Here is a 26,767-nt window from a genome sequence, read left to right on the forward strand (position 1 = left end):
TCCCCTGTGTGATCAGCTTGTTTTCGGTTCTCTTGACTATTTTGTAAAGGTAGTACCATATACTGAGATCATTACCTCAGGTACGCACCCATTTGGTTAGGAAGAAGAAGCCTAATACTAACCTAATGCCATCATCATCGTCTCAGTTATAGATTTTTCATTTCGATATAGTAATAAAAATGCCTCCCAAACCGAAGCTCTATAAAAACACAAATAAGTCAGCATCAATTCAAAATGTAGCATTTACTAGTGAACCTTGTCAATCCAACGCGGATCAATTAGTCAACGATCAATTCGAAATTGAGCTGAGTTGGTGCATACAACAATTACAGATCGCCATTAAAAATACAAACTTAACTAACAGACAGGGTGAGTAATAATTTTACGAGACTTTACTATTTTTAGCATAAATTATAAATATACTTAGTTCAGGATCATACAAAAAGCCTAAACACCTTAATGAGTAATAAAACTCCCCTTGTGCAGAAGCGTCAAGTTATGAGGCTTTCGTTCGGCGACTATCGAACCAAAATGGCGCTTGAAGAAAAAAAGGCTGCAAAAAGTTAGCAGCGATTTCACCCGTTTTGTAAGCAGCTATTATCATTGTAGTGTTTTAGAAGTCAGCATGAAAATGGTATCCGGAAAGCCCAATTCCAAATCTATGTTCGTCAAAAAAGCAGTAAACTCATGTGGTGAAAATGATTTTAGGTTTAATTTTCAATCCCAAGAATGTAGAGATATTTTAGACCATAATCTGGATAACAATTTATCTAAACCAGAGGAACTGACCTCAGTGAACAGAAAATTTAAGCCATCTGATAACAACTTTCGATTTAACTTTGACAGTGTAACTGCCTAATAAAATGATTTTTGTAATTTTATTCTTGCTTGTTTGTAATTATGTAATTAAGATGTGAGACAATGTTGTGGCCAAAAGTACTGCAAAGAAGAAAAAACCGTTTTTATTGTCTGTGCCCTCGTTCCCTATGAATCTTCCCATTCTTCCTTGGCACTGTTCCTGAATAAAAACGGTGATCATTATTAACTCAAGTTACAGTTAACAGTTAACTCAAGTTTAGAGCTCATTCTTTAGTTTTCTTGGGTTTAGGCACTAAGATCATTAGAAAGAATATAAAATAATTTTAATTGACATTCAGTACAAAAGCTACCTTCAAAAAGATTTCGTATAATTGTAGAAACTGTTTTAATGTTTGGTAAGTTACGGTAGGATGTAACAGCAGGTTAATTTTAGTTACATTACTTTATATTTTAAAATCTCAACTGCATACCAACGATGATAACTATGAAGAAATTTTTCTGTGGCGTCCACAGAATACTAGTTATTGTGCCGTCTGTGTTCCTCTCTGTTCCTTGATATTTGTCACTCATGGTTTTTTCTTTAAATAACGATGGGACTGCTTTAGATTAAATCAGACATTAAATATATTCTTAAAGTCATTTTAAAGGAACGTGCAACATATGCGCCTATCGTTTCGTTTCAATAAAGTTCTGGAGGTCCATGGGTTGACTGGCGTTTGGTCGTTATCGTCCATCCAAAAAAATACGTTTGACAGTTTAACAAAATATCCAAAATTGTTAATCGGTACAGTTTTGGTTACAGATAAACGTTTCCGATGCCGCATAAAGAAATTGTAAGAATTAAGTCCGGGACGTTAAAGTGATGTTAACAAACAGTGGCACGTCTGTGATTAAAATAAAAACCCCCAAAAGTTCTCGTGATGCATCCGATTCGGAGTATACGAACAACGGCGATAACTTCGAAGGTAGCGGCACCGACCAAGACGTGTCGGAGGCCAACAATAGGTATCAGACGTTTTCAAAGGAAACCAGGTTTGGGCGAGGCTCACTTAGATCTAGGACCCGTTCGACTGAGTTTCGTCCAAGCCGGTCTTCGGGAGGCAGGGGTGGAACTAGGGGACGTAGGGGTGATCCCACTTCTAGAAGAAGCGAACGAGAGTACTCTGATGCGACTTATAGCAGCAGACGGTATGAGTCGGCCAAGAACAATGACTCTAGTAGTGGTAAGTAGAAACGAGGGACTGCCAATCTTGTTGTTTGTTTGAGCATTGGGACGTTTTGTGCAATAGCAGTATTTCCCCATCTTCCAGGTTACAGAGCCAAGTTTTACGAGTTGGAAAAGAAGAGTGACATTAAGCTGAACCTGCCAGAAGACACGCGCATATCGAAACTGCTGCGCCGGCTTAACAATGAGACAAATCAGGACAACTCCTTGGCAGTATCGAAGAAACTGCTTGAAGTTCTCTTGCTGCCTGACAATGCTCCTTATGTTCGCAAAGCTTTCCACATACTAGGCGAATCAATGTATGAAATCCTGCATGTGTCGCCTGGTCTAGTGGCGAAACAGCAAACTGCCCGGGCTTTAGGCCGCATGGGCTATATTATGGCGCGGGAGGGCGACTTTGAGCGGTACCATGGGTGGTTGTTTTCAAAAATTAATAACAGTTATGAGGACATGCAAATTTTGCTAATTGCAAGCTTGAAGGAAACGTTGGAGATGGATGGGGCGTCGAAACTGCTTGAAGACCATATTGAGAGTCTAATCGGTAACTTGGTGGGGGCAATAGAGCTGACCGAGAATGCGGAAGTGTTTAAAGTGATTCTGAGTGTGTTGGTAATGGCAGTCGAGACTTATCCGAACGAATTTTATGGACAGTTTCGGGACACAATTGACTTGCTGTTTGGGTGGCACGTAGATCATACCCAGCCGCTCTCCAATATTGAGTTTATATCAAAAAGTCTACAGAAATTGGCGCAGCACTTCAAATGTCACCTTGAGTTTTGCGTTTCGCTAGTCGAGAACTTTCTGGAAGACATCGTCAATTATTATGGCGATCTTTCGGCGTCCGAGTCCCGCGAACACGTCACCGTTCTCGTACTCGCGTTGAACACAGTGCTCAAGTGTCTTGGGCCTAGTTTCCATCCGGGACAAAACAAGTATGTAACTCTCGAGTTTATCAATACATGTCTCGGTCGTGTAATAAAGATCGTGGGGGATGCTTTCGGGGATGTTAAGTCCGATAACCTCACCATAGCAGTGAATGAATGTGTGTCTTTGCTGCTCGCGTACTTAGACTCCAAACCGCACAGCCTGAGCAAGTCAGTGTATAGTTTGATAGATCTAGAACTGTCCCATATCAGGGACGTTTCGGATAACGCGATTATATCAATACTCGTGTTTGTATCGAAAGCGGTGAAGGAGCTGTCTGCCAACTTGCCCCCCGAGCTGATCGAGAAACTCGTGGGACCAACCTCAGAGATACTGAGGCTCAGGTCGTCTCCATTTGCCGATATTCAAGATTCGGTGATATGCGTCTACCAATCGCTACTGAATTTGAAAAATGTGTCGCTTCTGCAGGAGGCTTATAGGTACACTTTTATTAATAAATAAGGCTTATAGGGAAGAAATCAATCATATATTTTAGGCTAACATATGAATTTATTTAAGAACAATTTTAATTTGAAAATTGAGTTAATGAGTAAAACCAGGTATTTGGGAATGGTAGAGTGTACATATAATTCTTTTTACATCTGTATATTTGGTTCTCTCGTTGTACACAAAAAGACAATGAAGATTCATATAAATAAGAAAGGAAAGGTGGAAAAATTCAAGACTGCTTGTCTCAACTGGGTGCACTTGAAATGGTGCACATGTTATAGTGCGAACCCCTTTCAAAAAACCCGGTCACTCTCTGTTCATTTCTCCTTTTGGCGTCCCCCCTGTTAGTGACAGAGATTGTTGACGTGATGTCTTTGGTGTAGCGTTGCGTAGAACCTCCGCAAAATATCCCACTTAAATATCTCAATATTTATTTAATTTCAATTTTAGATCTTTCGAAAACATCCACTTCAAACATATTAGTGAATAAGAATTTCTATTCATTTTTTCGGATTAAAAGGTTATTTTAAAAATTTAAAACTGTTCAACTGAGAAATTTTTAGTTTTGAGATGTAGCTCTTCGCAAAATGCAAATACAAAATAGACAAAAAAGAAGGTTTTATGGGAACAGCCTGGCCTTCTATGCTTTTCCCAAAAAAATATTGAATTTATATTATTTAGAACAGATTTTCTTTCGTAGTCCACTAATAATAATTCAGTTCTGTTTGGTCAAGTTCTCTCCGTAAGAACTGTACGGATAGTCAAGCTCCTCTGGTTTGTTCTGCTTTCCCCTTAACAAATAAAAAAAAAAAGTATTTGAGAAAAAATTTAGTGCCACTTAAAATTTTACCACTTAATTATCCTTCCCAAGTCACTCCCGACGTATGCGCTTTGGTTAATTTTCACACCGCAATACTTATCCGACTGCAGGTACGTGTTGGGCGACCTGGAGCGTTTCTACAAAAGGCTGGTGCCGAATTTCGAGCCATTCGTCAAGAACAACCCGTTCCAAGACTCCGGCGACAACGACGAGGACCCCCAGCTGACGGTGACGTTCCTGTTGCGTTGTCTCGCGCAGCTCGCGAACGCCAGTTCTATCATCGTGATGTGGGCGCTGAAACCGAGCATCCTCGAGCTCGTCGGAGTAAAGCTGCGTCCGTATGACGCCGTCCTTAGCAAAAAAACGCCCTACCTCCAATACGGTCTACTGTACCTCCTCTATTCGCACTGCAAGTGCTACAGCCATTTCGTGTCGAGCAGCAGCCTCGTGGCCAAAAGGCAGGAGCTGACGGGGCTCAACAGATTCGCTCTCACCGAAGGTCTGAGCATCAACGATGGCTCGTCCGGTACGTCGCCCAATTCCGGCAACTTCGCCATCATCCTCGACGTCATCTACTGCACCCTCAAGACCGACACATCAGCCGAGGTCACGCTCCTTCTGCTCCAGTGGCTCGGCGACGTCTTAGTCAACTCCGACAGTTACCTGGAGGCGTTTTACCTGCACGAAAAATTCGCCAGGGTGACGGACGCCCTCGTCAAAACCGGCTACCACTTCAACTCGCGCGTCGTCGAGGCCGTGTGCGACAACCTCGAAAAGTTGCTCGGCAACAAGCAGCTCAGCTGGAGCAACGCCTTCCTCACCGACGTCATCGACCTCTGCAAATTGCAGATGAACTCGAACGAAGCGTCGGTGCGCGAGCGCTACGCGAAACTTTCCGCGCACGTGCCGTGGGACGTCGCCGTAGTCGAGTTCAACAAGGTCAACGGGCCTCCGGTGGCCAAACATCCGCGCCACTCGAACGATTTCAACAGTTACATGATCTACCTGGCGCAGACTCTCCACCTCAACGGCTCCGTCGACGGCGAATTCAATCCGCAACAATTCCGCTCGTTCATGGACTACCTGTTGAACGACGCGCGCGTCGACGCCGACTTTCTGCGCAACGCGTTCGTCTGTTGCTGGGCGCTCGATTCCGAATCCCAAATGAACATGGAACTGTTCTACGACCTGGCGATGAACTCGCGCCAGGTGCTCGGCGCCTGGTGCACACTCGAGGCCGCGCAATTTTGCGTCAACTGCAAGCTGCGCACGCCCCTCGGCAAACCGAACGAAACGTTCACGAAGATCGAGTACGCGCTGAATCAGCTCGGAAACGATTTGGTGACGCGCAGCGCGAACGCGACCGAAGGCCAGCGCGTCCGCATGCTGCTCCAGTTCGTCGAGCATCTCGAAAAATCGATCGCTAACGCGGCCGACGGATCGGCGGTCGCGATGCCTCAGCCCACGAAGGCGGTGCGATCGTTCTTCGTCGCCAACGGCAACACGTGCAACGAGTGGTTGTCGCGCATCCGCAAAGTGGTGATGCACGTCGCCCTGCACTCGGGCGAGAACGGTATCGCTCTCAGACACGGCCAGTGCCTGCTCAGGGACCTGGTGGCCGCGGGCAAAGCGACCGCGCCCGAGTTCGAGCGCGTCGCGATGCTCGTCGCGTTGTCGCTGCTGAACCTCAAAGAGCCGGAGGCGTTGTGCGGACTGTACGCGTGGTGCAAGGCGCAAACGGGGCGCAGATACGCGTGGATTCGATGCGCCGCGGAGCAGGCTTCCAAGCGGTACGAGCTGGCCGCCGAGGGGTACAAGAAGCTGTTGCGGGAGGCGCGAGGCGACGCGGAAGACCGGCAACTGGACGCGGACGTCCGCGGATTCGTCGCCGACCAGATCGTCCACTGTTACAAAGAGCTGAACAGTTGGGGTCAGCTGTTCGAGTGGCGCGATGAGGAGGAAGACGCGGGCGTCGACGGCAAAAAGTACTGGTTCGGTACCGTCGACTGGGACTGCAACAGGAAACTGTACGAGTTCGAGGCGGGCGGGGCCGAAGCGCTCGCCGACCTCGCCGAGTGGCGGTTCGCGGCGGAGAACGCGTCGTGGAGCGTCTACGAGAACCTCGCCGTCACCGAGACGAACCTCTATCACGTGGCGCTCGATTTGGCGGCGGGCGGCGAGGGCGGCGTCGCGTGCGCCGAACAGATCGCGCGCAGCCTCGACGTCGTCCGCGAAGCGGTCCAGGATAACCTGTGCCTCGCGCCCTCCGACTTCCTTCAGACTTACTGCCTGCTGCAGTACGTCGGGACGGGATTGAAGAGCGTCGCGGAGAACGCGCCCGCGCACACCGTCTTCCTCGTGTCCGAACAATTCGACACGGAAATCGACAAGATCGACACGCTCGCGCTGCGCAAGATCCTCTGGTGGTCCGAATACTTCGGCCGCGTGCAGGACCACGGTTTCAACGCGTTCACCGGCAACCTGCGGCTCGATATAGCGAAACGCGCGCGCAAAGAGAAAAACTACGGCCTCGCCGCCAAACACCTGAGCAATTTTTTTGCGGACAAGGGCGTCGACGTCGCGCCGGATTTGCGTTTCACCGCCGCAGACTTCATGGAAAAGTTCGCGGACGTCGGGCCGTGGACGCTGGACGTGTCGAAAGCGGTCACCGAGGTCATCAAGCTGTGCCACACGTCCGAATACTCCCGCTCTACCGCGCTGAACCTCTGCGCGTCGGTGTCGACCGCGTTGTCCAAATACGGCGCGGCCGATCATCGCAAAATCAGCAGCAAAATCCTGCTGAAACTCGCCGGCTGGCTGCAGTCCAACGAGAACGTCAACGTGACCGACATGACGAGCCCGCTCGGAAAACTGATCATGGTACTGCCCGATATCGGTATGATGGACGCCGCCGGCGCCGCCCACGTCGTGCCGTTAAACGAGATGGCGGTCGGCAAGTTGCTGCAGTTCGGCGCTCACCAGTGTCCCTCCCTCGCCAAAAGCTGGAACGCGTTCGGCACCTGGTGCTACCGCTGGGGCAAGAAAATAACGGACCGCAGCGCCGACATCAACCTCTCCGACGAACACTGTTCGGAAATTAGGGCGTCGCTGCCGTCCGACACGTCCGAGGACGACTACGCGAAGATATTCCGCATCTTGTCGCAGACGCGATCGATCGTCGGGGGCGGCGACGACGAAGACATCGACTCGAACGAGATCAACACTTCGGACATGATCCGGGGGCAACTTCAGCAAGTGGCGCCGCTCGCCGACGCCACCGAAGACCAGCTCCGCGGTCTGGTGCAGATTTGGAAGAGCACGCAGCGTCGCGTGTACACTTATTACGCTCTCAGCGCCGAGGCCTACTTCAAGTACCTCCACCTGGTGTTGAACGAGGAGAACGTCTCGCGGAGTACCGAATGCGACACGGTCACCATCACGCTGAGGCTCCTGCGGCTGATCGTCAAGTACGCGCTGGAACTGCAGAGCATCCTCGAGGAGGGGCTGCAGACGACGCCGACGCGACCTTGGAAAGTGATCATACCGCAGTTGTTCTCGCGGTTGAACCACCCCGAGGGTTATGTCAGGCATCGGGTGTCCGACTTGCTGTGTCGCGTCGCGGAAGACGCGCCGCAACTGATCACGTTCCCGGCGGTGGTCGGCGCCCTGGAGGGCGGTCTCAAGTTCGACTTTTCCGACATCCGGCTGCCGAAAGACTGCCTGTCGCAGAACAACGACGAGGACAACGAGGCGGACGAAGAGGAAGACAACAATTACGAAAGCGACAACGAGGAGTCGATCAATTCGCTGCAGGGCTGCTTCAAGTCGATGGTCGAGACGTTAAGCAAACAGGACCCGGAGACGATCACGCAGGTGCAGACGCTCGTCAAAGAGCTGCGACGGATCACGTTGTTGTGGGACGAGCTGTGGTTGGGAACGCTCGCGCAGCACCAGTCGGAGATCGCGAAACGGCAGGCGCAGCTCGAGTACGAGATCGACAAGGTGAACGAAAACGCGAGCCTGTCGACGGAAGAGAAGGCGTCGATGATCGCCGAGAAGCACCGCATCATAATCAAACCGATCGTCTACGTGTTGGAACAGCTGCGAGACGTGACGGGGGTAGAGGCGGAGACGCCGCACGAGAAACTGTTCCAGCAGAAGTACCTCGACGACGTGGACGCGGTGATCGCGAAACTGAAGAATCCCGACGCGCCCGAACGGCCGGCGCAGTCGCTCGCGCCTCTACGTCAGCTGCAAAAAAAGTTCCAGCAGAGGTTCCACAAGCGCGCGTCGTACTCGCTCAAGATGCAGGATATTTCGCCGGTACTGCACTCGATCAAGAACACGTTGATCGCGATGCCCGGCCTGTCGACCTCCGGTCACGGGGCGGTCACGATCTCGCACGTGTCGAACGTCGTGTCGATTTTGCCCACGAAAACCAAACCGAAAAAGTTGGTGTTTTACGGGTCCGACGGACAGACCTACACTTACCTGTTCAAGGTGCGTATAATCGTATGCCGCCGAACTGCGCTATTGAAAAGTCTGATCTGTCGCGGCCATTGTTTTCGCTATTCGCGCCGGTATAGAGGCCGGATGTTCCGGGTGGAAACCTGTATGATAATACATTTGATCAATTTTGTTGAAATTTAGCAACGTCATTTATAAAACCCAGTACCGTCCCGGGAGGTACCTTAACGGATATTCTTATCATACCATTTTGAAATTTTTATTTATTTTAAATAATTGAATTTTCACAAAACTTCTGGATTCCTCCTGCGTCGGTTTTTCTTGAATCAAACTTGCTGACGTTTCGCCAATCGTTCTGTTGGCTTCTTCAGAGTTTAACTGAAACTGGCTCGCATTTTACTCTGTACCTGCTTATATATTGTTTGTGCAAGGCGGAGCCTAATGAGGGGCATAAATACCGTCTCGGATGACGGATTCCAATATTGGTGACAGGTAAAGACCTGAGTCGCGGTTAAGATTGTTGGTTGCTTATAGACTCTCAGATTTTTCGTTGGTAGAAGAATTGATTACATGCAAGAATTTTAGTTTTGTCGACTAAAATTTTATGTACGGTTTCCTGATGTGCCGGTGGTGAAGTTTCTTTGAAAAATTATTTTCGAGTAAAAAAATAAACATAAAAATTGACAAAACGCATTTTATGAACGTTTATGTTTTGGACCCTTTGGTTACTAATGATGTATGATGAAAATGACCACCATCAGCTTCATTGCAGGCATGTGGCTTGCGACGTAAGGATTTTCGCACAAGCCTTTTTTCTTTTGTGTCGATTGGATGTGGATTAAATATTAACATTAAAATAAAATGTTCGTTAATTAACATCATCGTGAAATTATCAGTACATATCATACACGTGCACAAGATTGTCACCGCCAAAAAAACGCAAAATATGCAGCTTAGTTTAATGAAGGATAAAAGAGGGAATAAATGATTTGAGTACCCATTAAAAACAGGTACAAAAATAAGTATAAATAATCATTACAATTTTCTTCCGTTAGTATTAACGTGTATTACAAAGAAAACATTAATTAATTTAATCAAAATTAATTTGTATTAAAATTTATTAAGCGTCAGAGTTCAAATACAATTTATTTCACAAAATTTATGTCGGCTTTATGACTGGAACCATTACGGTTCAATAAAAAAAGTTTGAATCGCGGGTGTGAGTTTAGCGCCATCTTTTTAGGCTTAGATTTGACTAGGTTCAGCAATCAGAGATTTTTTGAGGATGTGGGATAGTCGAGAAATATATACCATTATCAATTTTGTTATCGAATGCGTTTTCCATTAGTTTGGAGTAATATTCCGTTTATAGGGTCTGGAAGACTTGCATCTAGACGAGCGCATCATGCAATTCCTGAGCATCGCGAACACGATGATGGCGCAGAACGCGGATCCGGCGGGTCACAACCTGTACCGCGCGAGACACTACTCGGTTATACCGTTGGGGCCGAGATCGGGCCTGATATCGTGGGTGGACGGGACCACGCCCGTTTTCGCCCTCTACAAGAGATGGCAACAGCGCGAACTGGCCAAGCCCAACCCCAAAGGTTCATAGCTTATTGCCGTGCCTTCCGCAAAGAGTGCTAGTTCACTGTCCACTGTCCTGTAGTACCCCCTCATCTAAGTCCTTTCATGGAAAAAAGTGTGTTTATGTTGTATAATTTTTTAATCCTTTTTGCCAAATCGCAATAATTGCCTTGTTGTCGATTTATCTTTTACAAATCCAAATTGTTTCCCATTTAGTGAATTGGTGGTGATTATGTTATTTTTCAAAAATTCATTAAGTATTTAGTGGAATATTTTTGCAAATGTGTTAGTAGGTAGTAATTTTTGGCCAATTTTTTTCAGTTCTCGGTTTTGGGAATGGGATGGTAGTTATATGTTTCAATTTTTGGAGAAATGTTGAAATTTTAGACAAAGATTCGTATTTTGAAATATTAGTTTTGTTGTACAATTTCTTTTTTACCAAAATTTTGAGTTAGTAGCCTTTTTGGAGATGTTTTCTATGCGGATTTGCAATTTCACTAACAAGTATACGTCATCAGGTCCAGATTCGCTTCAGGTAATTTAGCACAAAGTTGCGGTGTTGTGTGTTTTGTTAACAGTTGGAGAAAAGTTTACGTCACAATAAACCCCTACTCCTACGAAATCTGACTATTTTAAAGATTCATTCCAACAATTCTGAGCCCGTTCTCGTCTTATTTTCGCATCGATTTGTACACCCACAGGCATATCGGCGAATAATACGACCGTGCTGCGCCCGTCGGAACTCTTCTACAACAAACTGCTCGAACACGGCGTGAAGAACATCGAGAACCGCAAAGAGTGGCCCCTGGCCGTCCTCAAGGAAGTCCTCGCGGAACTGATGGCCGAGACGCCGTGCGATCTGCTCGCGAAAGAGCTGTGGCTCAATTCGGTCTCTGCGAGCTCGTGGTGGCAAGTGGTCAAACGATACTCGTACTCAGTCGCCGTCATGAGCATCATCGGGTACATTATCGGTCTCGGCGATCGTCATCTGGACAATGTTTTGATCGACCTGTCAACCGGCGATGTGGTGCACATCGACTACAACGTGTGCTTCGAAAAAGGCAAAACGCTGAGGGTACCGGAGAAGGTGCCGTTTCGATTGACGCCCAACGTCAGGGAAGCGCTCGGAGTTACCGGGATCGAGGTAAGTCAGTTGTTTACTATCCCGAAATATTTCTATGAATGCCCTCATATGCCGAAGTCTTATAAAAGGTCGTTTAACCATCTGATATAATCACAGACTGCTAAAATTGTGCTTAGACGCAACCCTTCATTTATGCTATGTAGGGTCAAAATGGCAACAACGTAAAGGATTGTCATATTTCATTAACGGTGCGGTGTATTTTCAAGAAACAATTAAGACAATTAAATAATAGTTGTTTGCGGCATCTATTTGATAGTTTTTAAAGGCAAGCGTCGAAATTGATGTTTCGGCCCCAAACGAGAGCAAGGCAACTAACCACTCCTTGCCTGAACAACGCACTGTTGCCAAATCTTTTAAATTATCACGCAAAAAGTATAATATTCTAAATTTATGAAAATGTGTTGTCAATCAGTCCTAATATTCAACGCACTAAATGCAGTTAAAATATGCTTTTCAGTGAACTAATAAATAGTCCTTATGTCGTTAAATTTTAATATTCAAATGAGGTGTGCTGACCTCAGAAATCTTCGAGATTGCGGTTAATTAAACTGTGTTTTCAAGCTATACGTATAATCTTTTGTGGCGTATTTTTTAGTTCCTAGGAATGTGCTTTTTTTTAAAAATGTGATGATTATTTCACATATTTTTTTATGTATACTTTATCCAAATGTTTAATGTATTTTCTCGCAGGATGCGGTCTTAAATTATATCCTATGTTATTTTTTTTCTAATTGGTGGGGCTATAATTTTGACATGCATTTCTTGCCCGTAATTCGCTAAAAAGCAGTCCTAGATTAAACCGGTGAAATAATGACCCAAATATGCCTTAGTAAAATGGGGAGGGATCCAGTCTGCTCCTCGGCGGTGCGAAGCTATTAGAAATAAAACTACGTGTGACCCGTTACAAAAAATTACAATTTTTTCTAAAAATTTCTCGCACAGCATTTTTCGGCCGACGTCCGTAAGAATATCTAATATCACAGTTTTCCGACGTTGTAAATGAGCACGCACACTTCAAAGTCTGCCTCAACTCCGGACCCACTTGCCAGTTTCTTCTTCTTAACACCGTAGCACCGTTGCACACGTCCTTCCTTGATAACGGCCGTTTCTTCTTCTTTTTTTTAACTCTGCGAGAATCAGTATGCCAACCCTGAATTTTTTGAGACCGTATGAATGACGTCAGTATACAGACATCGCAGCCGACGAAAAAGACCGGCCCTGCCGCGCGAAAGTCACGTGACTCTAATAGATCCAGCAATTTCAGTCAGTCCGGCTGCGGTCCGGGAAAACACGTATGTTCATGTAGGTTACCCTCGTATTAAATTGTTTAAAACTCGGTTTTTTGACTGTTTTCTTTTGTGTCAGTAATAACTGGAATGCTTTAAAAACCCATGTGGATTCGTAGTAAGAGCCAAGTGACATAAATCGGACAAACAACGGTGCAAACTGCCCGCAAAGTTGTGTCTTTGGATATCAGTGTTTGTAGGTTACACCGCCGTATTTTAAACTTTCAAACTCGGTTTTTAACTGTATTTTTTGTGTTATCAATAACTAAAATGTTTGAGAAAAAAACCCGTGGGCATTTGTGATAAAAACCAAGTACCAGAAATCAATCAGAATCAAAAAGAAGTTTGGCTAAGAAAGATACCTAATGATATTAGACAATTAAAGAAACCAGCTGTATGTAGAAAACATTTTGCAGAGAAAGATATTTGGTTTGACAAGTGCCTAGTTAAAGGAGAGTACAAAGAATATACTCGTGAGTGGCCAAAATTAGCGGAAGGTGCTGTGCCAACTATTTTCGAGAATGCCCCAAAGTACTTTACCCAAACACAGCCCAATGTTGTTAGTTTGGCTGATATCGAAGCTGAGCAAATGGAGGCAGCGATACAAGCAAGCCTAGAGACACAAAAAACCTTTGAAAATGCCAAAAAGGTTTCATCACTGGGAGATAAGTTTGTTGTGAGATTGCATGTTAAATAAAAGCTTGTAATAATTGTAGATAGTAAAAATATGTAAAAAACAATTGATACTAATACAATAAAAAATACCTGACTCTAAAATAAGTTTCCAAATACTTTTAGATAATTAATATTAAAGGAAACCTTTAGGAAACTATTTTGTTGCAATGTAGCCTATTTCAATCCTGGATCTGTTACTGTCACGTGACCACGAATACCGGCAATACGCGCCCAGGCCGCTATTTTTCGTCGGCTGCGACAGAGATGCACTTCTGTATTTTGAATTTGAATTTATGCTATACACCAGAGAGCTTCGATGATAGATACGGAGAATCCTAGTGAAATATTAATTTCTGGTTAGCGAACGCATCGATATTGGTCGATATTATTAACATCGAAGAGACCGATGACAGGGAGTTGGCTTATTGTTTCTCGTAGTCATTCCACCGTGCTTTCGGTTATTTCGATTACGTCCGTGGTGTCGGAACCGGGCATAGACACCGAACAGCCGTTATCCGTCCTAGCGACATTTTCGTCGACCACGCCAAAGACCGCGTGGACCGCGAGCGAACTCTTCTTGCTCGGCACATGGTCTGTGACGTAGTTCGCGCCGCAGGGCTGCGCGTCCGGCGACTTGCACCGGATCAGCTTGAGGAACGCGTCGCGAAAGTTGCGATTCTTCCACGCGTAGATCACCGGGTTCATGCCGGAATTCGCGACCGCCAGGTTGAACGCCACCTCGTAGAGGAGGGCGAAGTTGCGTTCGCGGTAGTATCTCGCACAGATCGCAATGATCAGGTACGGCATCCAGAAGACGGTGAAATAGCCGAGGATCGTCAGCATCACCTGCGAAAGCGAGAGATAAAAAATTTATTTGTGGGTGGCTCACAGTTAATGCGTTTGGACAAAATGTATGCGGTTAAGTTAAGTTACTTGCAAGATTCCCAGTTTTAATTTGGATCGATGAGCATTGCACGCGGCGGTTTAACCTCCGTTCGCTCCCGACAGAATCCCTTGTATTCGTCCCCAAAAGTTTGTTACCGGTTTCCACTGTGTGGATTTAGCGTTTTTCGTCGGCCCTGTCGTTTTTTCCCGTTCACGCCGGTATAGAGGCCGGATGGGCACGGATGGTCCGTGGTGGAAGCGGGGGATGTCGGTTTTTTTTTTTGGTATTGGTCAGAATCGTTTTTTGTTAGCTGAGCAAATGTTGGTTATATTCTTCTTTGTACATGAGAGCGAAATTTCTCGGCGGACGTCGGCAATGGGCGAATGGCCATAATTGTCTTGCCCAACTGTTTGTAAATTGCAAAGAGAGAGAGAGAGAAAGAGCTACAATGCTTGTACAATGCGAGTATCTTTTTTTAATTCAGTCGAATAACTATAAGAATAATAATATTTTTAAAAATAAACCACCGCTGAGATACCCGTTGTCTTAGCGTGTGACACAGCAATCGGTTATTGCTCACTATGATAGGGTTGTGTAATTGACCGGTTATATTTTTTTGCGTCAATTGACTTAAATAATTTTAAAAATACTAATTTTTTATTGTGCGTTACGTCGCCGTCGCGTGGTTCTAGGAACCAAATAGAGTCGATATTATTATTGAGATTCCCCGAATCGCTAGGTATCCTATTCGGGTATTCCTTGAAGAGGGTTATAGGTAAATTGGATGTCACAAAAGCATAATAATTTATAATAAATTATAATAATATTAATTTATTGATAATTACTAAATTAATAAATTTAATAATAATAGGTAACACTCTACAATTGCAAGATGTTATTTAAAACATTTTTTGATTAGTCAATTAAGAAGTGGTTAATTGACCGGTCCATCAATCAGTCCCAACACTACGCACCCGATGTCATTGACATGTGCTTAAAAATTGAACTGAGGTGGCTTTTACTTGATGACAATCTATTTATCAAAATAAATAAGAACTAAAAGTTCAGATTCTCGCGAAATTATATATTTTTACATGACAATTGTTTCGATAACACGGTGTCTTTATCAAATGTGACATTTGGTAAAGACACGGTGTTGTCGAAACAATTGTCATGTAAAAATATATAATTTCGTGAAAATCTGAACTTTTAGTTTAGTTCCAGACCATAGAAAACTGGTAAAATGATAGTTGATAATTTTCAGAGAATTCTCACTATTTGGCAGCATATCAAATTCAGTGTCACTCACTAGTATTTTTACTGAATAATGTACTGATTCCTCAAACAACGTAATATTTATAAAATATTCAAAAGTCAATTTCAGTGTATACCTTCATGTTTAGTTCTAAAAAAATATTGTTTTTTTACTCCCTTCTCTAAGATATCCAATTATGCACCGACCTAGCGTGCGGAAAGTGACGTTTTACGGCGTCAGTTTCGTTTGCTATGGCTGCGAGCCACTTCGGATATGACCGCACGAGTTTGGGAGCGACCATTTCGGTGAATGTATTCACGTTGTTTTGCAAAATCATACCCAAAAATTAATGGTCGTAGAAAAAGTATAGTATGAATCACGTTCGGTAAACTTTTATTAAGTCACTCGCTACGCCCAGGCCAAATAAACTGTGACTCAAATACCACACTTGTTGCATAATATGCTATTTGCCGCGATGTTGTCAATTTCAGTACGTTTCGAATCAGCCTTTGATGTATCTGCTTGACTAATTATGGCATACTGAAGTTATGACAGACAGACAATATTGTTTATATTATTTTCCACGTCATTTTAACCCAGGAGAGATCTGCAATGTTTTGCCGCCAGCAGTACACGGCACTGCCAGATGCTTTTCTTTGAAGTATTACCAGAAGAGGCCTCTTATGGTGTTGGAAAAAAACCACATTTACTTATCTACTTGATATGAAGGTCACTGGCTGCTGCTTTAAAGCAATAGCGTACTGCTGAATTTATCTTTTTTATTGATTTTTGTCTTGCATGCATATGCAATGCGTATTTAATTAATTAATTTAATTAATAAGAAGGCGACGCGGCATTGCTAGTTTAGCCAGTTTAACTTTCAATTTCCATCTGTAAGTGATAATGTTATGATGAAATTCAATCGCCCACCCCGCTATCGATCGGATTAGTCAATCATCGACGACACATCATTTCCGGGACAAGATATTAAGCGTCCGTTATCAATAACATATGCCGGCAAACATGGCGACCCCCCCGTAGTTCATTAATTTCGTCATCGACTCGACACGGGTATATTCAATCTGTCTCCATTCACGTCTTTCATTTTTTTTTTTTCACCTTTCTCCATTTCATATCGGGGGCACGTTCTGCACTGTACGAATGTACATATGGCGAACTACTAAAACGAATGAAACGAATATTAGAATAATCGTGATAAACGTGTTATTGTAATCAACTTTTTTTAAATAAAAAAAAAGTGAGTGTAAATGTTAATAATTAAATAACTTCATTATACTTAATATAACTCGTTATGATTGTGTATTTTGTATTACAGTATATATTTTTTTTACTTATATTAGGTGCTATCGGTTTCTTGGCATTTTGTTTGATCGAATAATGTATTTTAGCCATCGGAATATCTAATAAAATTAACTATCAATTTTTTTCGCATTTTATACAATAATGAATTACATTAGTATATTAGAAATTCTATACTTGGCTTCCTCAAAATCATACAGCAATGGGCATGAGGGAAAATGGTTATCTCCGTTCTAAGTGAACAGTCGGATTAATCAGTGTAAGAGGACTAGGTTATAAACGATTTGATCATAAAAGTAAACTCAGAGAAGTGCATAGAGGTGTATGCTTAAACAAATATAACCGCCAACCAGTCAACATTTTTATCAACCGTAATTCATTCTAGAATACGTCTTTCGTCCATTTTCTCTCAACAAAGCAGAATATTTTGCGATTTTGAACAAGCTGATTAGTCAACATTTGAAAAGTTATGTTTCACTTAACGCTTCAGGCCCAGTAGATGCGACGCAATTTCTACATGTATTTCTAGCAGAAAAAAATTGCTTTTAAAAATGTATGTATTTTTAACTGGAATTTTTTTATGCTAGAACACGATGCAATTTTTTCAATCAAACTGGACTTCATTATTTTGGTAGAATTTTTGTTTTTAAAGGTTGATTTTTAAATTTTGATACAACTGATACTTGTAGCGTTTCTTAGTGTCAAATTACTAAACTATATGCAAAAATGTTTTTAGCACCCATATGATGACTTGTGGGTGCGTAAGAAAAATCCCCAATTCCAGAAACGAGAGAAATGAGGATTGAACGTTTATTTGCAATTACTGGACTTGCAATGGAGAATGAGGTGCTACAGTTGTTTCATGAACATTTTTTGCACTTACATTTTCCCTGTGCGATATTTAGTATGTTATAAAGTTATATTTAGACTTTTAAGAGTCATCTTTCATGTTTTCGACTTTATTTACATTTTTTCATAGAAGATACGTTCATGAAAACAAACGCTTTGCGCCGATTTACACTCACAGATTTGAAAAAAATCTCTTGCAATTTTATGGTAGATACTTTGCAATATTTACATGAAAAAATACATGTAGAAATTACATCATGCACTCCCCTGTGTTAACTATGCATCCACAAGGGGGAAAAGTGCTGACCAGTGGACCGAGCTGTGCTTTTGACAGGACCACAGATCAACAGTTTCGGTTTATCCGTAATGCGGCCTAGCGGAAAATACGCATCGCGTTGATTGCGGCCGTTAACATATTTTAACGGTATTAGCACACACGGGTTGCGAAACGATTGCGTGCGGTAATGCGCAACGGAAAATTCGATTCGATCGTATCTCGTTTCACAAAGGATCGGCGTTCGTTGCCTTCGCGTTTTGTTGCACGAGTTTGCAATTTTATCGGACCAAAAAAAAAAACCTTTTTCGTTACATCGAACATCATACATCGTTACTTTTCCGGGAAATTTATAGAATATAGAATTATAAAGCCTTCAACGGTTAATCCTTTGTTTACAAATGACCTGTATTAAGTGTGACTATACAAACGTTGCTTGAGCCGTTCTCACGAAACAGTAAAGTTACATAATTTTGGCAAGAAACTGCAACGGCTTGGTAATTTTTGTATTAGTCTTTTTAGTGCCAACCAATAATTTACGTCGTTAATATTTGAAATTGGAAGGTAAGTTAATTTCTTTGGATGCTATGAACTTTATGCGAATTGGATAATTCGATGCGGATAATCAGCAGAGCTGTAGGCCTCAAAATTAACCTCCAAAAAACTAAACTTCTGAGCCCTGACAATATAAAGGTCTCCATTGAAAATCACGAGCTAGAAAATGTCAAGGGATATATATATCTAGGACACAACATCCAGCTTGGGAACGAAAATCAGACAGCAGAGATCACCCGAAGAATCAATCTCACCTGGATAGCATTCTGGAAACTTAGGTATATCTTCCGCAACCCAACTATACTAGTGAGTTTGAAAAAGAAGGTCTACAATATGTGTATCCTCCCAGTAACAACATATGTACTCAAGACTGTGACACTTACAGTGGGCAGTGCAAATCGACTCCGAGTCTGTCAAAGAGCAATAGAGAGGGCAATGCTGGGAGAGAGAGGATCAGAAACGAAGAGATAAGGAGAAGAACAAGGGTCTGTGACGTTGTAGAGCGGATAATGAGTCTCAGGTGGCGTTAGGCAGGACACGTTGCTAGAAACAATTTGAAATGGACCAAAACAGTAATACAGTGGCGGCCAAGGAGAACGAAAAGAATTGTGGGGCGTCCTCAAGCGAGATGGATAGATGATATTCAACGACATGCTGGGAAAAACTGGATGCAAACCGCACAGCAAAGGTTGGCATGGAAATCACTGGAAGAGGAGGCCTATGTCCAGGAGTGAATGTCTAGAGGCTGAAGAAGAAGAAGAATCAGCAGAGAGTGAAATTAGATTATTTTTATTAAGTGATCTTTAGTAATTTGCGAAGTTATTTTTTAGGGGTTCGCCACACAACCTCATTTTTACTTGTGAAAAGGCTGCAAGTCCCAGAGTCAAATGAACTTACGTTTAAAATGACAGAGCGCGGCCCTTCTAGTGGCAATTTTAAAACGTTCAATTACAAGGCAAAAATCAAGTTTGATTCCACAAAAACCGACGCATGTGAAAAGTATTCCAGTAGCCTGTGGAAGTTTCTTGGAAAAATTGACATTGTGATTTGTCGCCTTCTCTTTAGTCCTTCACAGTTTGTTGTTATAAATGCAGCGAGAGGTACTCGAAAATGAGATTGCACCTCACAAAAAAATTAGATTGGTATAATTAATGTAGGCTCCTTAAGACGGCTATGATATTTTGCCTTAATATCAAGCATTCAAAAGTTATCATAGACTCCCTGAATTCCTTAAGTTGACTGCTTTATTTAAGCCAAAAGTTAAATTATATATAGAGCAAGTTATCGGGCATAATATACTTGGTCATATCAGCTCGTCATTTATCATTTTATGCATGTTTACTTGGTTATTTTTATTCCCTTCTTTTTTCCTTTTTCCTTTCTTTTCTGCCTGTTTATTTCTACTTTCCTCTTCTACTATACTTCTATTATACTTTTTCTACGACCGTTAGTTTTTGGGTACATTTTTGCAAAACAACGCATGACCGTCTGAATTGTTAAACGTCCAAAGTCAAGTCGTGGGAAATATCTCCGAACCCATCCGATTGCTCCCAAACCCGTGCGGTAAGATCCCGGAAATGTCCGAACTGTCTCGGATCCGTGGGAAACGAAACTTACGTGGTAGAAAAATTTCTTGTCTTTAATGTTGATTTACCCATTATTTCTAAACTGTAATTGTTTTAGAAGATAATTGGTAAATGTTGGTAACAACTAAATTATTTTTCTAAAATAACTTTTTTTTTCATATGCATATTTGTGAATATCATGAGGTGACATGGTAAACTGACACTTCCCGCACGGCAATTGGGTACGACGGTCAAACGTCATAATATCATGTACCATTTACCGAAAACTTTCGATAGCTCCCAAACTCATGGCTCAAGTTAAAAATTATAAGTTTAAGTTAGAGAGGTTATGTAGTTGAGAGAAAGAGAAAAAATTATTTCTTTTTCTGTATTTTAATATTTTGATTTATCTAGCTTATCTAATTATTAAAATTATAATCATCTCGAAGAGGCAATTAAGAAACTAATTATATCTGCAGCAACGCTAGAAAATATTTAGATACGTCACACCCATCATTTCTAACATACACCAGGAGGTGCCACAACCAAGTCTGTTGGAAAGCGTTTGCCGTTAAACGGAAACGAAGCGATTGTATCTAAATGTCCGTCGAGCCGATTGAAATGTGTATCAAAGGCTCATCACGGGAGCAGGTGCATGTTTGATTGTTTTTTCGAAAAGGTTTTCGCGGCGCATATTGGCAGGTAAACAATCGCGTCGAAGCGCTACAGGAAGTGCATCCATCATTAAACGACGTGCGAGAATCGCGATAGGATTTCAATTCCTAATTAAATCGCTATTAAGCTCGCTTGCGGGGGGTCGTTGCGCCAGAAGTCAAATCAGATAGTTGTCGGCCTTGACACCACAGGTGAAACACGAATGTGACATTTTTTCTTACAAGCCTCGTTACATAACACAGATATCAGCTCCTAAAGACGCCCCTGGAAATTTGAATTTCTTGAATAATTTCACGTAATTAAATAAAAGCGTAAAAGTTATGTTGTGGCAAGGACGTCTAAAAATAGTATTTATGTATGAAAAAATTGATTTATAAGCAAAATTTGGTCTGGCTCTGGTACACTAATGATATTTCGGGAGATAGAACGGGGAGAAAAGAAAAGTGATGTGTGACGTCGATACGGACTAACACCGTCGGCTGTATCCACGATTTGGAAGTGCAAAGAAAAAATCATTCAGGCTGACGCGGCAGGAAGTTCTAATAAAAAAATCCAAAATTTTACGATTTGGATCTGGCAATGTTGCAGTGGTTCCAACAGCAACGTCTTAAAAATGTACCACTCTCTGGACTTATCGTAAAACTAAAAGCAGAAAAGTTTGCTGAACAACTGGGCATTATCGATTTCAAGGCTTCGGAAGGATAGTTGGGGATGTTCAAACAGAAACATGGGGCAGATAAGTGGCGAAGCCCGTGATGTCGACAGAAACGTCACTAACGAGCCAACTGGAGAAGACGTGGTCAAAACTAACAGAAAAGTACCCTACTGACGACGTTTTTAATGCTGACGAAACTGGTATTTTTTACAAAATGACGACCGATAAAACTCTTAAATTTCGAAGCGAAAAGTGTGTGGGTGAAAAATTTTCTAAAGAACGTATAACAGGGTAAAATAGCTGCCAATATGAGTGGGAGAGAAAAAATAAAGCTAGTCGTGATTGGAAAATCAACTAACCCACGATGGTCACTTACAGGGCAAACAAGTGTGCATGGATGACATCACAAATTTTTGAAGAGGAGATACGGAAATGGGATGCAGAATTAATTCTCTTAGATTACTGCCCTGCACATCCCCATATTCCAAATCTACGGAATATTGAATTGGCATTTCTTCCATCCAAAACAAGTGTATTACAGCCGATGGGCCAGAGCGTAATAAAGAGTCGTTACAGGAAAAATATTTTAATGGAAATGATCGAGTCCGAAGACAAATTTTCCATTAATATAATAGATGCAGTCAACTTTATTAGTAAAGCTTGGAAAGAGGTGACAGCAGAAACAATTCAACACTCCTATCGTCATGCAGGACTTATTACCGAGACAGAATGCGACAGGACACTAAGCGAGTGGATAAAGAAAGCAGTTTCAAACAAGAATTACGTTTACAAGTGAGGAGTTGCAAGATTTTATGGTGACAGATCAGGCTTTGCCTACAACAGCAGACTTGACAGAGGAAGCCATATTACAACAAGCAAGAAAGGGTGAGGAAGAGCACCAAGAGGAAGAAGAAGATGAAGAAGTTGATCTGGGACCACCACCAATCATTCAGTTAAGCTGCTAGAGAACTTATTTATGTATCATGTTGAAGATGCCCCTCTCGAAGAAATGCTGAAAATACAAGCCAAAGTACGAGATGCGTATTAAATGAAAACGTAAAACTTGTATTGTTTCAAAGATTTCTTAAAATAGTTTTCTCGCATGACAGAGCCGGACTAACCTTCCGCAACTATAAAATAAATTATAGTCTTATTTATTTTCTGTAAAATCGTTTTTTTATTTTAAGGAGCACAACAAATAGAATTTAATGAGTTTTAAGGTTGCTACCTTATCAATGCTTTTCGTATTTTCCACTGGTAATTATTTTTTGTTAAAAATACATTATTTGGTCTAATTGCTTTGTCCCAAAAATAGTTTTTTTTATCGAAAACATACAATTTTTTTGAGGTTATTGATTAATATGCTAAATATTTTAAGCGTTAAGGTGCAAAGCTTAATCCGCCTTTATTAAACTAGAAAAACCAAATGTTTTCAAAAATATACCTCAGAGGACCTTTTATGTTTTTATTAAAGTTATATGAAGGGGACTTTAACATTTTACTTTTCAGAGTATATAAAGTTTTGTCAAAACTGAGAAAATTGTACACTGTTTAGTGTTGGGGTGGTCAATTGACCTCTCCTTAATTGGCAAGTAAAATTCGATCAAAATGTTTTAAATAATATCTTGCAATTGTAAAGTGTTATCTATCATTATTTAATAATAATAATAATAATATGTATTTTGTAATAAACTATTGTGATGTCCAATTTACCTATAACCCTCTTCAAGCAATACATTAATATAATACTTAGCGCTTCGGGCAATAAAAATAAATGAATAAATAAACATATCCAGTATATAAATAAATACAAATTTCATTGTATTTTAAAAATTATTTCGGTCAATTGTTTTATGTTCTTTACGGCGTACCTCGATTATATATATCGAAAATATCCAGTATATAAATAATTATAAATTTCATTGTATTTTTAAAATTATTTCGGTCAATTGTTTTAGGTTTTTTACGACGTACCTCGATTATTAATCATCTTGTTGCGGCTTTGGGGATCTAAAGCTACTTTTTTATAAAATGAAACAGAGATGTCAGCTATCTTGGAGTTTTAGATACAGGGCGATCCATGTCTTGATTATATCTTTAATCCTATCTATTTATTTGGAAAATACAGATTTTTTTTGAATAACACGATTTATTACAAAAAAATGAGTCAAAATAAATTTGTGTGTGCAAATTTTTCATAATGTCATATTTTGTCATAAACACACAGAAGAAAGAGAAGACAGAAATTTCAACAACAAACATATTTTGGGACGTACTGTGCAACTGATAATTGACCCGAAATAGAGCGTTGTTCAAAATACAGCACTATTCTAAGTAGTAGTTAATTTAGCACCCAGCGTGTGATACTTTTTTTTATTCGTCCACTCTCAGTTTGTATCTTTTTTTGCTTTCACCAGTATATGAATAAAACTAAATATATTTCAATGAGAGGTTATTTCATTGATGTTTTTATTAAATTTTATGAAGATTGCTCGTATTTTTTTTGGACATCCTGTATGTTATTTTTATTCGAGTCATGCACAATCGAGCAGTTATAATTCAATGACAGCCAAGTTAGATCATTGTTTAACACACAGCACAAGTTCAAGTACGTTGGGTGTGTATGGTCGACGCATAAAAAATGAAAGTGTTTGTTTGAACGTACTTGAAACGACTTGGAATCCCGGAGTGCCGGTATGCTCTGATTGCTGCTGCGTATCCGCTGCGCGTGTCCGGTCGCCTCCCTGCAGATCCTGCTGTACAGCAACAGCATTATGCTCCAGGTGAGCACGAACATCGGGAACACAATGAAGTTCATGTAATTCGCGGGCACGACCACCACCAATTCGCACTGGCTACCATCCCGCCACTCGTTCCACACCAGAAGGACCGCGGCCAGCGAAAAACTGAACGCCCACCCGACGAGGATCATCGTCAGCGAGGTCCTGCGGGTCACTTTGCTCGCGTAGTGCAGCGGGTAAATGACCGCGATATACCTGTCGGTCGCGATCAGCAGTAGGTTGCAGATGGAGCTCGAACACGCGAACTGGATGAGCAGGAACCTCAGGAGGCAGTTGAGGCGGTCCGCGCCGAAATTGTCGATGACGTAGAACGCCATGTGGTACGGCAACGAGCAGCCGACAAAGAAGTCGCTGACGGCGAGGCTGAACACGAACTGGTTGGCGACCATCGAAGACAGGTGCCTGCTGAGGAGTATCGCGAAAATGGTCAGCAGGTTTCCCGATATCGTGACGACAGTGATGAGCACGTTGACGGTGAACCAAAAGTTCGTGCCGCAATAAGCTTCGCCTGAACAGTTCCATGTCGACGATATCGGATTGCTTTTGTTCAGCACTTCTTGCATGATCGCGCGTCTTCAGAGTCGTTCGGTAGGGGGCGTCGCCATGACAGTCGAGCGTGTGTCTCGCGAGAGGCGGAGGACTCGTGTGCGGCGGCCGCCGCCACCGCGTTGGGGCGGCGCGCGTAACCGGATCGGCGGTGGGATGATGTGCGCGCGGCGGGGTGGTGGGGGTTCGTTTCGTACACGCCGAAGGGTAAATTGCTGAATGCAAACATCAAAAAAGTAAAGTCTTGATAATCCAAGAATTACGATAGAGCGTTTTGTAAATTACATCACATGAACTGGTAAACTTAAATCATCAAGGAAAAAATAACATTTTCTAATGAACATCATTAAATACTATTAATCTCTAGTGAGGACTTCAATGCATTTAGCAAGCGATATGCATTTTTTATAAACAAACCCTCAATAATCCGCGGAAATCTAACGAGCTCTTTGAAGATTTAACTTGAATGGACATTTACAGAAATCCTAGAGACATTCACAAATATGCATATGGAAAAAAAAAGTTACTTTAGAAAAATAATTTAGTTGGCACCAACATTTACCAGTTATCTTCTAAAACAATTTCAATTTAGAAATAATGGGTAAATCAACATTTCTGATACTATAAACTTTACCACGTCAGTTTCGTTTCCCACGAATCCGAGCTACTTCGAACATTTCTGGGATTTTACCGCACGGGTTTGGGAGCAATCGGATATTTTCGGAGATATTTCCGACGCTTTGAATTTTGACATTTGTCAATTCTGACAGTCATGTCAGTGAACGTATTCGTGTTGTTTTGCGAAAATGTACCCAAAAACTAACGGTCGTAGAAAAAGTATAGTATTACCCTACTTGTTGCATAATATATAATTTTGTTTGCACGCCCGCCTATAAAATGCATATCTGTCATTTCGTTATTAGTGTAATTCACCATTATTGAATTAAAACTCTTATTATTGAACTATTAAATGATTAGATAATAAATTTTTGAATACATTAGTCGAATTTAACGATAATTAGAAACGTCTTAGAAAGGGACACCAGCACACTAGATTGTCTTTATTTATTTTTTTTATCTCGTTATGCATTGCTTTAGATTTTATTGTTTAGGTTGAAAGTTAAGTATTATGAAGAGATTGCAAGAGATAAAAGTTTCTAAATAAACCGTAAAATATAAATTTTGCATAAATTTTTTCCTTAAATTTAGTTTAGAAGAATCATAGGGGTTTAACCTAATTCATGACCGTCCACTCATTTTAATAAAATAAAAACTATGCAGAAAGTGTATTTTTGTAATAGTAATACTTTCGTAATATTTAAAATAAAAACATTAGTTGTAGCACCTCCCTAATTTCCGACTTACCTATGTTTACATAACAAACTGCCCTTTATTTTCAACAAGGAATTGCGACCTTAAATTTTTCGCATTTGCTTTGAAACAACATGTTATATTGGATACGGAGTTGCGCTTTAGGGAATATATTCAATGGTATATCTTTCATTAAAAATGATATACAACAGTAGACATATATTTAGTTCTCTTTTACTGTGATTTTATTTATGGTCCTTGTCTTGATGTAGCACACAAAAATAGAATTCAAAAAGTGCAAAATACATGTTCATACATTTAAATATTGGTTGGAAATGGAGAATCGCAGAGCACTTCATTTGGGTAATTTTGCGATGAAGGTCCTAACGAACCCTGTGCTACCTTTATCTTTAAGTAATAGGTTTGTTTTTCGGGAGACGGTACACGCACGGAATGTCAGAGTTATTAATAAAATCACTGTGCCACGTCACCAGACTGCAATCTTCCAGAGATCGTTTACTTATAACTGTATTAAATTTTATAACTCTTTACCAAACGAATTAATTCACTTCCCTTGAAGAAAACATATTTAAAAAACGATATAAGAGTTACCTGTTTAGTGTGCAATGCTAATGTCCATAAACATGCTTTTTTGTTTTACATGTACTTTCTTTTTCT

At 41.7% G+C, this 26,767-nt stretch overlaps 3 protein-coding genes across 6 annotated transcripts in view; 2 read left to right on the plus strand and 1 right to left on the minus strand.

Moving 5' to 3' along the window:
- Nucleotides 1–87: 87 nt before the first annotated feature.
- Nucleotides 88–934, plus strand: LOC132698351 (UPF0488 protein CG14286). 2 transcript variants are annotated; one of them, XM_060664357.1, is made up of 3 exons: nucleotides 88–369; nucleotides 428–562; nucleotides 621–934. In XM_060664357.1, exons 1-3 carry the CDS (start codon nucleotides 180–182, stop codon nucleotides 857–859), a joined length of 564 nt encoding a protein of 187 aa, XP_060520340.1. In that variant the 5' UTR covers nucleotides 88–179; the 3' UTR covers nucleotides 860–934. The 2 variants fall into 2 exon arrangements, with proteins under 2 accessions (XP_060520340.1, XP_060520339.1); XM_060664356.1 differs by having other exon boundaries at nucleotides 89–369; nucleotides 618–931.
- Nucleotides 935–1,362: 428 nt separating this feature from the next.
- LOC132698451 (serine/threonine-protein kinase SMG1) overlaps nucleotides 1,363–26,767 on the plus strand; it is a 50,958-nt gene continuing 25,553 nt past the window's right edge. Inside the window, exons 1-5 of one of the 2 annotated variants that reach the window (XM_060664501.1) lie at nucleotides 1,363–2,042; nucleotides 2,130–3,408; nucleotides 4,349–8,738; nucleotides 10,078–10,312; nucleotides 10,994–11,436. In XM_060664501.1, the coding sequence (XP_060520484.1) occupies nucleotides 1,682–2,042; nucleotides 2,130–3,408; nucleotides 4,349–8,738; nucleotides 10,078–10,312; nucleotides 10,994–11,436 (6,708 nt within the window). In that variant the 5' untranslated portion in view covers nucleotides 1,363–1,681. The remainder of the gene's footprint in view (nucleotides 2,043–2,129; nucleotides 3,409–4,348; nucleotides 8,739–10,077; nucleotides 10,313–10,993; nucleotides 11,437–26,767) is intronic. The other variant, XM_060664502.1, reaches the window with a different exon arrangement.
- LOC132698027 (5-hydroxytryptamine receptor 1A-like) lies at nucleotides 12,340–26,150 on the minus strand. Of its 2 annotated transcripts, XM_060663862.1 has the most exons (3): nucleotides 24,428–26,150; nucleotides 24,097–24,376; nucleotides 12,340–14,243 (listed from the first exon to the last, which is right to left on the minus strand). In XM_060663862.1, exons 1-3 carry the CDS (start codon nucleotides 24,793–24,795, stop codon nucleotides 13,836–13,838), a joined length of 1,056 nt encoding a protein of 351 aa, XP_060519845.1. In that variant the 5' UTR covers nucleotides 24,796–26,150; the 3' UTR covers nucleotides 12,340–13,835. The 2 variants fall into 2 exon arrangements, with proteins under 2 accessions (XP_060519845.1, XP_060519844.1); XM_060663861.1 differs by having other exon boundaries at nucleotides 24,097–26,150.

The sequence above is a fragment of the Cylas formicarius genome, unplaced genomic scaffold (genome assembly GCF_029955315.1).
Source record: "Cylas formicarius isolate icCylForm1 unplaced genomic scaffold, icCylForm1.1 PGA_scaffold_2__14_contigs__length_35257938, whole genome shotgun sequence".
Lineage (NCBI taxonomy): Eukaryota > Metazoa > Arthropoda > Insecta > Coleoptera > Brentidae > Cylas > Cylas formicarius.

What these genes read in the sequence shown, in the direction of transcription:
- LOC132698027 (XM_060663861.1), bottom strand. Translation starts at nt 24,795, where the DNA reads ATGCAAGAAGTGCTGAACAAAAGCAATCCGATATCGTCGACATGGAAC. An exon ending in GGGATTCCAAGTCGTTTCAA is followed by an intron (nt 14,244 to 24,096) that starts GTACGTTCAAAC and finishes TCGCTTTCGCAG; the next exon opens with GTGATGCTGACGATCCTCGG.
- LOC132698351 (XM_060664356.1), top strand. Translation starts at nt 180, where the DNA reads ATGCCTCCCAAACCGAAGCTCTATAAAAACACAAATAAGTCAGCATCA. An exon ending in AAACTTAACTAACAGACAGG is followed by an intron (nt 370 to 427) that starts GTGAGTAATAAT and finishes AAATATACTTAG; the next exon opens with TTCAGGATCATACAAAAAGC. An exon ending in AGAAAAAAAGGCTGCAAAAA is followed by an intron (nt 563 to 617) that starts GTTAGCAGCGAT and finishes GTAGTGTTTTAG; the next exon opens with AAGTCAGCATGAAAATGGTA.